At 39.8% G+C, this 12,569-nt stretch overlaps 3 protein-coding genes across 6 annotated transcripts; all 3 read left to right on the top strand.

Moving 5' to 3' along the window:
- Positions 1 to 11: 11 nt before the first annotated feature.
- LOC106445029 (auxin response factor 8) lies at positions 12 to 4,541 on the top strand. Of its 2 annotated transcripts, XM_013886509.3 has the most exons (14): positions 18 to 651; positions 744 to 853; positions 1,005 to 1,103; positions 1,214 to 1,270; positions 1,359 to 1,514; positions 1,596 to 1,680; positions 1,827 to 1,917; positions 2,009 to 2,173; positions 2,246 to 2,368; positions 2,440 to 2,515; positions 2,596 to 2,743; positions 2,816 to 3,813; positions 3,896 to 4,086; positions 4,177 to 4,541. In XM_013886509.3, the coding sequence occupies exons 1-14, from the start codon at positions 609 to 611 to the stop codon at positions 4,292 to 4,294; spliced, it is 2,460 nt and encodes an 819-aa protein (XP_013741963.2). In that variant the 5' UTR covers positions 18 to 608; the 3' UTR covers positions 4,295 to 4,541. The 2 variants fall into 2 exon arrangements, with proteins under 2 accessions (XP_013741962.2, XP_013741963.2); XM_013886508.3 differs by having other exon boundaries at positions 12 to 651; positions 2,596 to 3,813.
- A 3,166-nt stretch (positions 4,542 to 7,707) lies between these two features.
- Positions 7,708 to 10,118, top strand: LOC106445030 (uncharacterized protein At1g65710-like). 3 transcript variants are annotated; one of them, XM_048777370.1, is made up of 3 exons: positions 7,717 to 7,929; positions 7,964 to 9,007; positions 9,136 to 10,118. In XM_048777370.1, the coding sequence occupies exons 2-3, from the start codon at positions 7,967 to 7,969 to the stop codon at positions 9,889 to 9,891; spliced, it is 1,797 nt and encodes a 598-aa protein (XP_048633327.1). In that variant the 5' UTR covers positions 7,717 to 7,929; positions 7,964 to 7,966; the 3' UTR covers positions 9,892 to 10,118. The 3 variants fall into 3 exon arrangements, with proteins under 3 accessions (XP_022573562.2, XP_013741964.2, XP_048633327.1); XM_022717841.2 differs by having other exon boundaries at positions 7,708 to 9,007; positions 9,139 to 10,118; XM_013886510.3 differs by having other exon boundaries at positions 7,713 to 9,007.
- A 1,211-nt stretch (positions 10,119 to 11,329) lies between these two features.
- Positions 11,330 to 12,223, top strand: LOC106447766 (probable transcription factor At1g66420). Its single transcript, XM_013889735.3, has one exon. It carries the CDS (start codon positions 11,330 to 11,332, stop codon positions 12,221 to 12,223), a length of 894 nt encoding a protein of 297 aa, XP_013745189.2.
- The last annotated feature ends 346 nt before the right edge of the window (positions 12,224 to 12,569 follow it).

Genomic DNA, 12,569 nt, shown 5'->3' with positions numbered 1-12,569 from the left:
GTCGGGTCGGGTCGGGTCCCTTATAAGAAGAAGAGGAAAACCACTCACTTTCACCCCCACGCACTCTTCTTTCTCTCTCTCTGACACATATTTCTCTCTCTCTCTCTTCTGTTGTGAAAGCCAAAGTGTCTCTCCTCAGACAGTGATGGTACTGCTTCGAGGGATTTAGTCTAATGCCCACCAGAAGCTAAGTGGTAGAAGAGGTTCTTCTTCTTTCATTCTCCACAAAGATCTCGCGAGAGAAGGGGTCTTTTAGCTACCTTTTGGGCTCGTCTAGTGTGCTCCGTGTAGTATTCAAGCTCTGAAGATGATAAGCAACATACTCTGGTTTTAAGAATAAAAATGGGGTTTATTCAGTTTCCTGGGTTCTTGGGGTTTATGGTAATAAGAAGCTTTGTCTAAAAGTCTTAATGGTTGTGGGGGAAGAACAAAGGAGATGGAGAAAGACGAGTTTGTGCTTCTTCTTGAACTGAAGAGTTATAGCTGCTATAGTAGCTGGAAGTGAAAGAAATTAGATTTTGTACGGAAGACAAAATTAGGGTTTTTATTTTATTTTTACCAATTTCAAAAGTTAGCAGTACCTTTTTGTATCTTGAATATTCTCGACGATGAAGCTGTCAACATCTGGATTGGTTCAACAAAGTCATGAAGGTTTTGTTTCAACTTCAGTCTCTGATTTTTTCATCCTTTTTTTGTTTTCTGGACATGTTTCTTAGTTCTTGTGTGTGTGTGTGTCTTAATAGGAGAGAAATGTCTGAACTCTGAGCTATGGCATGCTTGTGCTGGACCACTGGTATCTCTTCCATCATCTGGAAGCCGCGTTGTCTACTTTCCACAGGGTCACAGCGAACAGGTTCTTAGACTTTTTTTTTTTTTTGGGTTTAAAGATTTGTTTGTGAGTGTTGTTGGTTGCAAAAGAAGATTAAAAGTATGGAGGAGCTTTGCTTTTCTTTACTTGTTTTATATTTTGGGGCATTTCCATTAAAATTGAAGTGTACTTGTAGGTAGCTGCTACAACTAATAAGGAAGTTGATGGTCACATACCCAATTACCCAAGCCTACCACCACAATTGATTTGCCAGCTCCATAACGTTACAATGCATGTGCGTAGTTAATTAGTTCCCTGTCCCTTTCCACCTTCAATTTTTTTACATTTTTCTTTTATAAAGTGTGCTTTGTAAGTATGGGGTTTCGTTTTTCTACTTTTTTTCAGGCAGATGTGGAGACGGATGAAGTCTATGCTCAAATGACACTTCAACCATTGACACCGGTATGGTTTTATAACCTAGAGTTGCTGTTTTTTTTTTCCAATTTACAAGTTAAAACGTTAGAGTTGGGTGTTTTGGTGGTGTATATAGGAGGAGCAGAAGGAAACATTTGTACCGATAGAGTTGGGGATACCGAGCAAGCAACCTAGCAATTACTTCTGTAAGACTCTTACAGCTAGTGATACTAGTACTCATGGAGGGTTTTCTGTTCCTAGACGCGCTGCTGAGAAAGTTTTTCCTCCACTGGTAGTGTAACACTTCTTTTTTCTTTTCTTTAGCTTAACCTGCGGAATAATTGTGAATAATATATTGATTCCCCTGTTGCAGGATTACTCACTGCAGCCACCAGCGCAAGAACTGCTCGCAAGAGATCTCCATGATGTTGAATGGAAATTTAGGCACATCTTTCGTGGTAGGTTGTTTCACATTAACTAGGATTATCGTTTTGTTATGTTCTGAAGTAGCAATGTGCTTGTTTGGTGAAGTTGGAGACACTAGAGCTGCTCTATGTTCTTATAATGGACTTAAATCCTTATTCTGTTTTTATTAACCATGCAGGACAACCCAAACGGCATCTCCTAACTACTGGGTGGAGTGTATTTGTTAGTGCTAAGCGACTAGTAGCTGGAGATTCTGTCATTTTCATCAGGTTTTATTTTCTTTCCTTGGTGCATTCATTCACTTTCTGGATTATAATCATTTATTATTATCTTTAAACCCTATTTACTTGTTTACTTCAGGAATGAAAAGAATCAACTGTTTTTGGGAATACGTAGAGCGACTCGTCCACAGACGATTGTACCATCATCTGTTTTGTCTAGTGATAGCATGCATATTGGACTCCTGGCTGCTGCTGCACATGCTTCTGCAACCAACAGTTGTTTTACTGTTTTCTTTCATCCAAGGTTCTTCTTCTACTTCCATCCCATACTCTTCTCTCCCATACCGTACTGATTTTTCTCTGTTTGTGGTTGCAGGGCTAGCCAATCTGAGTTTGTGATACAACTTTCCAAGTACATTAAAGCCGTTTTTCACACCCGTATTTCAGTTGGGATGCGCTTCCGCATGCTCTTCGAGACCGAAGAGTCCAGTGTCCGCAGGTGATGATGATGATCTTCAAAACTATTATCATTACTTTTAACATGTAGTTCTGACAGACAACACTTTGCAGGTACATGGGTACTATAACTGGTATCAGTGATCTGGATTCTGTTCGTTGGCCCAACTCTCATTGGCGATCTGTGAAGGTAGGTATCATCAAAAGCCTGTGACTTCGTTTTAAGAAACACTGATGATGATTTAGTCCCAATATATTTCTCTGGTGTAGGTTGGTTGGGATGAATCGACAGCAGGGGAGAGACAGCCAAGGGTTTCTCTATGGGAGATTGAGCCTCTTACTACCTTCCCCATGTATCCTTCTCTGTTTCCTCTCAGGCTCAAACGTCCTTGGCATGCTGGCACTTCATCCTTACATGGTATCCATCCACCATTTGTCTCTTCTCCTAAACTTTTAGTAGCTATTAACTTGAATCACTGTGGTGTTACAGATGGAAGGGGTGAATTGGGAAGTGGGCTACCATGGCTGAGGGGAGGTGGTGGTGGGGAGCAGCAAGGTTTACTTCCTCTAAATTATCCATCTGTTGGTTTGTTTCCATGGATGCAACAAAGGCTGGATCTCGCACAACTCGGGACTGATAACAATCAGCAATACCAAGCAATGCTGGCTGCTGGATTACAGAACATGGGCGGTGGAGATCCTCTCAGACAACAGTTTGTCCAGTTGCAAGAGCCTCCTCCTCACCACCAGTATCTTCAACAATCAGCTTCCCACAATTCTGATTTGATGCTTCAACAGCAGCAGCAGCAGCATCTGATGCATGCTCAAACTCAGATTATGAGTGAGAATCTTCCTCAGCGACAAGAAGTTAGTAAGCAGCAACCAGGTGGTGGTGGGCAGCAATCGGTGGACCAAAATGCATATCTTAATGCTCTTAAAATGCAAAACGGTCAACTTCAACAGTGGCAGCAGCACTCGGATATGCCTTCTCCTTCTTCTTTCATGAAAGCAGATTTTACTGACAAATTCCCAACAACAGCTAGTCCAATGCAACAAAACTCTACCTCTCCTGGGTCTGCTGGACATGGCAGCAATCTGTTGAACTTCTCTATAACCGGTCAGTCTGTACTGCCTGAGCAGTTAATGGGAGAGGGCTGGTCACCAAAAGCATCCAACACTTTTTCTGAACCGTTGTCACTTCCACCACAAGCGTACGCTGGGAAAAGCCTTGCTCTAGAAACTGCAAGTGCCAACGTGAATCCTTCTGTATTCGGTGTTGATCCTGGCTCTGGACTATTCCTCCCAAGCACGGTTCCTCGGTTTGCTTCTTCTTCATCAGGAGGAGATGCGGAAGCTTACCCAATGTCACTAGCGGATTCAGGGTTTGAGAATTCCTTATACAACAGCTGCATGCAAGACACAACTCATGAGTTGTTGCATGGAGTTGGACAGATTAGCCCCTCCAACCAAACCAAGAACTTTGTAAAGGTGAGGCTGGTTTTGGTTCTTACTCCACTGGTCTCAATAATAATATACTGACGTTTGTATTTACAAAAAAATAATAATGCAGGTTTATAAATCAGGTTCGGTAGGGCGATCATTAGACATCTCCCGATTCAGCAGCTATCATGAGCTGCGAGAAGAGTTAGGGAAGATGTTTGCTATCGAAGGGTTGTTGGAAGACCCCCTTAGATCAGGCTGGCAGCTTGTATTCGTTGACAAGGAAAATGATATTCTTCTCCTTGGCGATGACCCCTGGGAGTATGTTCAAAAAACTACGCTCTTCTTCTTCTTACAGTTATTATTAAGATATTTTTTTGTGAACTAGCCATGTGTGGAAATGTGGTGCAGGTCATTTGTGAGTAACGTTTGGTACATAAAGATACTATCGCCGGAAGATGTGCAGGAAATGGGGGATCATGGTGAAGGCAGTGGCGGGTCTCTCCCGCAAAACCCGACCCATCTCTAAAACCTGCGACGTTTGAAGTCGCTTCATTCCACTGATCTTTATATGTTGTCATTCGTCGCATCTCTCTCTCTCTCCTTTTGACGTTGGTAGAAAGAAACATAATCAATCATATCTGTGAGTATGGGTCCTGAAACTTGAGGGCGTACTTTGTCTTGGCTTTGTATTAGACACACTGGTCACAAACATAAGAACCTTTCTAGGCTCTCTACTTTTCTAGTATCATTGGTTCTATTTGGGACGTTGAAGATTCCTCTCCTATTTTAGTTCTGGAAAACATTTTTAGACATTAATTTCTGGTTAAGCCGGAGTTTTGGTCAATACCGTTAAATTCAAAATTGCACAAAAATCTAGAAACTAATCGGTCATCTAAAACCTTTTCAAAAAACTCCTTAAATGCTATCATGTAATTTGTATCAGTATAACTATAAATGGTTCATATATTTTTATTCAAATAATTTATTGGATTGATATATGAATCTCTATATAGAAATAAAGTATTTGGGAAATTAAATTCAACTATATGAGTCCATAACATCAATTACATTCTTCATTGGAAAAATCACTGTACATGGAGAGCCCCATATAGAAATAAAGTATTTGGGAAATTAAATTCAACTATATGAGTCCATATATTGATTACATTCTTCATTGGAAAAATCTCTGTACATGGAGAGCACTATGACTCAGTAACTACATGAACCGGAAAAACAAAATATAAACTATATAAACACACACAGAGATGATGTAGACTGTAAGCGGAGCTAGTTCGTCCTCCAGGCAATTCATTCTTGCTCAAGCTTCTACATACATTTTATGTGGTTTCACTGCTGCTACTACCTAATAAGTTTTGGTAGTGAAATTGGTGCAATAACCGAAAGAATATATCTAACATGTAAACTGGAAAAAATGAAAATTGATTAAAAAGGATAATGAGTCGAAGAGAACCATCAATTGGACACAAAACAATTTTTTGATACCACATTAGTGAAAATATTAATCCTAATGAAAGGAAACTTTGGATGAAAATTTGGTATTACACTTATGGTAATACACAGTCTAGGGAATGACCAAAGAAACTAGGGCAGCGAATTTAAATCATTATCCGTTGTCCCCGTCTCGTTTGATCCACTGTGGAGCGGGTGCTGATCGAGTGGTTTTGAAAATTGATTTATGGGTAGGGATTAAGTGTTTTTAACGTAGGACGGATGCGGATCAATCAAATTTCAGCCGCAGATATTCACCAACACACAATTCTTTTTAAAAATATATTTTTCTTAAAACTATTTTCGTAAAAATATATATGAATATTATAATATTTATATAATTAAAATTATAAATATATTATTTAAAAATAATTAATATAGTTAAAATAATTATTTTTAATATAATTAATATTATCTACGGATCTAGCAGTTACTGGCAGATTTTAGCAGGACAGATGCGAGTATAAGATTTTTTGTTTGCAGATCATACGGATCAGACTTTTGAATCATAAAAATGATTCGATCCACAGTGGAGCACGGCGGACCGGAGCGAATTGATCCGCAAACCTAACTATAAAAGAACCAAACATAATCAAACTGAACCGAACCAACTAAAGTTAAATCAACTCAACTCAATCCATACTTTACGCATAACTCAATCGGTTGAAGTTTAACTCAACCTGAATGATTCAGTGCGGTTAAAGCCAAACCAAAAAAACAATAAACCAATGTATTTATTTTTAAGTAAAAGCCATGTTTATCTATATTTTTTTAAAATAATTTTCACATTTTTTAAAAATTAATATCCTAAAGTATAATATTATATATATTCTTTATTTCTAACCCTGATGTTTTATAAGACAAAAAAAAAACTCAATGGTTCATATTCTTAGCTCTTATAAGTTGTAAGTTGTAACTAAGTTGAATAGTTTGATTTTGATTAATGGATTTTTAGCTAGAATAAATTTCATACAACGAGACTTTCATATTCTAGTTTTTTACTAAGTTAATTATTTTTAACAATTAATACAAAATCACTATATAACCAAACCAAATTAAACTAAACCAAAATTAGTTTGGGGAGATTGATTGGAGTTTAATCAAACATAAACTAACCAAACAAACCAAACCAAACCCAAAATTAAACAAAAATTCCCACACTGCCTCTTTTTTTTTTTCACGCTGAAGGATTTCATTAAACAAGAAAGAGTAATACAGGAAGAAGAGACATAGCTAGCGAGTTACATGATTCAACCCCTAGAAACTAAAGCCAGCAGGAAACAAAGCCTTCCTCTGAAAACTTAAGCCGGCAGAATTGAACAAATTCTCCGCAGACTAAGACAAACCATTATGAACAAGGATCAAAGCATAAACTGACAGATTAGACTAGATCGAATCAGAAAAACACATTCAAACAAGAGAGAATACCAAGGCAGAAGGAAGACATAAGCGCACACCCAATGACGAACTTTATTCAGGGAGAGTCTGCATCTCTTTATACTACTCCGACGACGAACATCAGACGAGCCACGAGAACTTGCAAAGACATAACCCAGGAGGAAGAAGACTAAACCTTTACCATTCAAACCTCCACGTCAAGGTGCAGAACGAGCCGAAGCCCCAAATCCTTGAAGACAAGCCGGGATTTCTAAACACCACCAGAATCAGACCCGTAGCGATCGAGAACAAGGATAAGCACATCCTTCAATACCTTGGTAAAATCACTAGAAGAAGTGACCATAAACACACATGCAGACCAAGAACAGAGAAGCCTTAGATCAAGACCCCCTAAGGTCATCGGCGAGAAACGAAGAGAAAGAGCATTGATCGGAAGAAGGAGGCTGAATCAGATCCGAAGAATCAGAACCAAACAAGCCAACACCGTCAAATCTCTAATCTCTCCAACAAAACATTGGATCTAGATCTAGAAAAACCCAACAGAATAGCTTTGATCAAAGACAAAAGGACATGCAAGGTGACATGAACAATAAAAGAGTACAAACCCGACCAACGGTGGCTGAGAAAGCCCACACCGTTGGCCGGAAAACGCGATTCAGACTAAAGCAATGTTATTTCACACGGTGGATGAGAAAGCCCACACTGCCTCTTATGTTTTTGGTTTATATCTAATCACCATAGTTATTTGCTTATCTCCTAACCAAGCAATGTTATTTTAAAAAAAAAAGAAATGTGTTGTTTGTTCAGTATTGTCTTTTGTAGAACAATTGTCACTGAATAACATTGTTATTTAATTACCATGGAAATCTTCCCAATATTCTTTTTTCATAGGTGTTCAAAAAAAAAAGATTCTTTGTCATAATCGGACAAAAAAACACATAACATGCATTTAGCCGTTAGAAATTTAAATTTACATAATTAAATAAAGATTGTTTTGAAATATTAATAAAATGACTTTCCTTTGGACAGAAGTTCAAAAGACAAAGCGGGGAAAATACCCTTATCGTCGATTCCTCTCCATCTCTCTCGTACACGTATAACGGCTCTCTTTGTGCTAACTGTTGGAAATTTCAAATATCACCTCTTTGATCAAAAAAGTATTTTAAAAACGTTTTCCTTCTCCTCAGAATTTGAAGTTTTGAATTTGGTTTCTGTCTTTTCTCTCATCAATTCAATTTCTCACACTCTCTCTCTCTCTCTCTCTCTCTCTGCTTGAATTTCTTGAGCACAAATGGGTTGCTGCCTCAGCAAGAAGACTTCTCCATCATCTTCTTCCCCGAGTGGAGTATCCCCAGATCCGAACAAATCGGCCATTGATAAACCTCCGAAACCAGAGGCTGAAGCGCAGGCGAAGAAGCTCGAAGTAGAAGAACCAAAACCCAAGAACGAAGCAGAGATACAAGAAAACAGCAACCCGAGGAAAGAAGTGTTCGTGATCAAACATCGGAGGAGCCATGAGCGATCCAAGACGACGACGACGACAGATCCGGAGGATTCGACTGCTTCCGAGGAGAAATCAACCGGCACTACGAATCAGACTCCAGCCGACGTAGATGCTATACTGATTCAATGCGGGAGACTAAGCCGGAGCAACTCAGCCGCGGCGAAAACCAGGAGATACTCTGGATCCAAGAGGAGCTTCGATTTCGACAAGAACGAGCGGAGCCGCGACGGTGACGCCGACGAAGCTGATGCGGAAGACGGAGGGGAGGAAGAAGCCGAGCGGCGGATTCATCGGCAGCGCCAACGCGGCGGCGGAGAGTCGCCTCGGGAGCGGCGGAGGCGGACTCCGAGCAGAGAAAGGGAAGATTCGAAGAGCTACCGATCGGGAAGTAGGGAGAGGGGAAGCGGAAGCAGACGAGTAAGCAGATCTCCGGGAAGAAGATCGGAGACGAACCCTAACCCTAATTCGTGCGCCGGCAGTGGCAGTTCTGTAAATTCGAGTAACAACAATAGACCTGCCAAGTTCGTCTCCGTTCCCGCAACGGATAAAGACAAGAGCAACCACAACGCCGCAGAGGCTTCTATCAAGCGGGTTGCTGTCAAGAGAAACGTGGCGTCTCCGAGGTCACAGTCTCCGGCAAGAGCTCAGTCTCCGCAAAGAAGCAACGCTCAGCCTTCCCCGTCGAAGCTCAGGAGGAAAACTGAACATTCTCCCTACAGGAGGAACCCTTTGGGAGAGATTGATCCAAACTCTTTGGCCTATCCTCAACCTCATGGCAACAAGAAGATGATGAACAGAGACAATGAATCTGCCAATCTCGAGGGTCAGGTAATGAATCCAATCAAGTGTTCGGTATTGTTGGGATGAATGTTGTTGATGTTCAAGAAACAGATGTTTCACAATCAAGAACCTGTTATGATTGGAATGAATGTGTTTTTGTAATGTTTGTGTTTCAGAAGATGAATGCTAAAATGGGAACTCAAGCTCCAATCCGCAGAAGCGCAAGCCCGAGTCGTGTCACGAAAGAGCAGCAAGAGGCGGTGGAAGAGTGTAAGATAGTGGTGTCAGGAATTGAAAACCCGAAGCCTCAGATTATGAGCAGGAGCAGATCATTGAGGAAGTCACGCGATTTCGATTTCTGTCCGGAAGCATTGCTCTCAAACAACATCGACAACAACAATAACAATGCACCTGCATCTTACGCAGCTTTGCTTTTAGAGGACATTCAAAACTTCCATCAGAAGAGTGTCAATGTCAATGCCATCAGCTCATCTATGTCCAAAGCCTGCTCCATCGTTGAAGCAGTCTCAGACCTTAACTCCACTACGAATAAACACCAAAGAAGCGAGCTCAACAGTTTCACATCAGCAGCAGCAGCAGCAGCGAAGAAAGCGGATTTAATGGAGCCAAGCTTTGAGAAGTACGTGACTGTTAAGAGAGGTGCTTCTTCCTTGGAGGACATGGAGGAGCAAGAATCTTCCGGAAGCAACAGTATCACGGGAAGTAGCTGTGTGGTGCAACGTAAGGGATACTCAACTTCTTCTTCGTGGGAACCGAACTCAGCTGAATCGACGGATCGAGTGGGTGGGAGATCAGGCAACAAAGAGCGTGATAGGAGTCCGTTTGGTGTGCAAGAGTTTGATCCGTTAAAGAAGAATGGTTTTGGAGCTGGAGGCAAAAGAGTGGCGACAACAACTCGTGTTGCGGTGTAATAGCGAATTCGTTTGTTTCTTGATTGGTGTTGTGTATCTACTCTTTTTATATGGTTGCAGAGTAGCAAACACCTCTGTTTCGTTTCTTTTGCAACCATTTGGTCATTTTTCAGTAATTTGGGTGTTTCTTCGATTCTGTCACGATCTGAATTTTAAGATTTTTTTTTTTTGTCTTTGTTCACACTAATTTCTGTATGAATTGGACAGAAAAGAAGCAGATTGTCTCATAGGACCTGGTTAGGCTTTTTCTTGTATAACTACTACTACTACACGAAGAGCCTCTTCCCCTCCTGGATGAAGTCCCAACATCATCATCAGTGTTTCATAAAATGTTCAGATTCCTACAAAACGTGTGAAAGAAAGAGATGCTTTATCAAAAGCTAGTAAACATATTCCATAAGTAGAATTTGAAACAAAAGGGTCTCTCTTACATCCTCGTAACGATTCCACAGATTATTAACGGTTATGTATGTGTCATCAGCTGATGCTGCTTCTAATTCGTTTTTCCCGTGCCATATATACGACAAATATATATATATATTTTCCATCTTCTGCGAAAGAGAAGGACATTCAGGAAGGCTAGCAAAATCCAGAGAGACGAACAAATCATGCAGGAAGATAGATAGTGTTTGTAAAGAGATTCTTCTACCAGTGGTTTCAGCATTAAGTTCATAATATTTCATTTCAAGGTTCTTCAGAAGTTGCATAAGCATTGTTGGTAACTCTGCATCAACCTCATCATCATGATCAGGCTCCTCAGAAAACAAACCTCCTAAACTTTCGTTCCCACACACAGAAATCATGATCAGGCTCCTCAGGAAGCCTGCGCGATAGTTAGAAATTCACAGGAGGCAACCAAAACCAACCCGATCATCACCAGAGAGAAAGAGCCAAGAATCATAAGCAGATGATGGGTGCGACAAGACCAGTGATCAATGGCACTGACAAGTTATCATCATCATTACAAGACCCACTGGCGTATCTCTATCTCTTGTCTGTTGGTAACAATCCTCGTAGCTCAAAGCTTCTGATACAGATTGGGGTGATATGGGTGTCGGATTTTGTAGAAGAGTCTTATTTAAAGAATAATTAAAATTATTTAACTATAAAAACTAAAATATATTTCATATTCGAGTTTAGCAAGAAAAAAAACGTTTTATATTTCTTTGAAACACCTATAAATATTACAATTAATTTGTCTTTTTTTTTTAAACGAAATTAAATTTGTCTTAGATGGTACTCTTCCTCATTTTTCATAAATACATAATTGCTTTTAATAAGTTTAACTTGAAATCAGTTACAAAAAAAAAAAAAAAGTTTAACTTGAATTGGAGATTAAGCAAACGGAAGAGTCTTCCTGAATTAAGTCGGAATCTTTCTTAAATTTGGAAAGAGTGAGTTCTTGACTTGTTGTACTGTAAAGCCAAATCACAGTACAATGGCAAATAACCTCAAGCACCCATTCGAAGATCCACCCTCTTCAAGCGCCGGTGAGGAAGAAATAGAGTCTGAAGAAGAAGACCAGCAGCATCTGCATACCATATTTTCTTCAGAAGAAGACGAACCCGAAGATCCTCCACCGAGATCTGTCTCTAAGAAGCGTCTCTCAACCAACGTGAGTAATTCAACGAATGTAGCCAAGAAAATTTATAGACAAGGTGGGAAGATGGGAACTACTAATAATAATACACCATCTTTTGCGAGAGTGTTTAGTGAGAAAGATGAGATTGTTTTGTTACAAGGTGTAATTGATTCCCAAGTGGAGAATCCATTAAAATATAAGCGCAGTTTCTACCAATCAATGAAGGGTTCTTTTAGCTTCGATGTTACCTTGGTTCAGTTCAAGGACAAGATCCGTAATCTGAAAAGAAAATATAAAGCCAAAGAGAAGAGCGGTGAACAAGCTTCTGCTTCTGCTTCGAATCCGCATCAACAAAAGTGCTTTCAGTTATCAAAGGCTATTTGGGGAGTTGATGGGATAGCTGTTGAATCAAAGGAGAGTGAGAGGGGATTGACAAAGAAGCGTGACTTGGTCACTCCACGTATGGGTAAAAGAGAAGATATGGAGAAGTCACCACTTGTTGAGAAAGAATCTACTGATTGGGATGATGAAAGTTCTTTCTTTCTTGGTATGGATTTTCTGAAAGAGAAATGGACCAAGCTGCCTGCTGAGAGTAAGAAGGGAACCCAAGAGAAGATGAAGAAGTTGCATGCCAATGAACTTGAATGTCAAAAATATGAAGAGATGCTGAAGGTTATGAAAGATAAATGTGCACGTGACAAGGTAGAGCTCTTGAATGAGGTTACCTCTTTGATCATGGCAGCTGATTAGATCCCTGTATAGTTAGTTATTATTGGGTTCTCTTTTTTTTTTAGTTGCAATGGCTCAATGATCGCAATATATATATGTTTATGGGTTTTATTTAGATTCAATGCTTTAAGTGTTGTATTAAAACCAACCTAAGATTTTATCTTTCTTTTGTGTTCGTGGTGTTTGTGTGTTAGCTTATGATTCTCTATTTTTGGAGGATTGTTGCTTATGTGTGAAAACAACATATCTTTGCATCACAAGCAAAACAAGATGTCGTTTGAAGTGCTTTTTACTCAAAGGTTACACCAAATGAGCAAAATACTATAAAGCTTTTGTTTCAGTTTATGCACATTTTATTCACTAGTTG

This window comes from Brassica napus, chromosome A4 (genome assembly GCF_020379485.1).
Source record: "Brassica napus cultivar Da-Ae chromosome A4, Da-Ae, whole genome shotgun sequence".
NCBI lineage: Eukaryota > Viridiplantae > Streptophyta > Magnoliopsida > Brassicales > Brassicaceae > Brassica > Brassica napus.
This window is presented reverse-complemented; position numbering and strand designations above follow the sequence as displayed.

Bases quoted from the DNA above. Each gene is read 5' to 3' on its own strand.
- LOC106447766 (XM_013889735.3), top strand. From the start codon at position 11,330: ATGGCAAATAACCTCAAGCACCCATTCGAAGATCCACCCTCTTCAAGC.
- LOC106445029 (XM_013886508.3), top strand. From the start codon at position 609: ATGAAGCTGTCAACATCTGGATTGGTTCAACAAAGTCATGAAG. The intron at 854-1,004 runs GTTCTTAGACTT...GTGTACTTGTAG, and splicing joins CACAGGGTCACAGCGAACAG to GTAGCTGCTACAACTAATAA. The intron at 2,369-2,439 runs GTGATGATGATG...AACACTTTGCAG, and splicing joins GAAGAGTCCAGTGTCCGCAG to GTACATGGGTACTATAACTG.
- LOC106445030 (XM_013886510.3), top strand. From the start codon at position 7,967: ATGGGTTGCTGCCTCAGCAAGAAGACTTCTCCATCATCTTCTTCCCCG. The intron at 9,008-9,135 runs GTAATGAATCCA...TTTGTGTTTCAG, and splicing joins CTGCCAATCTCGAGGGTCAG to AAGATGAATGCTAAAATGGG.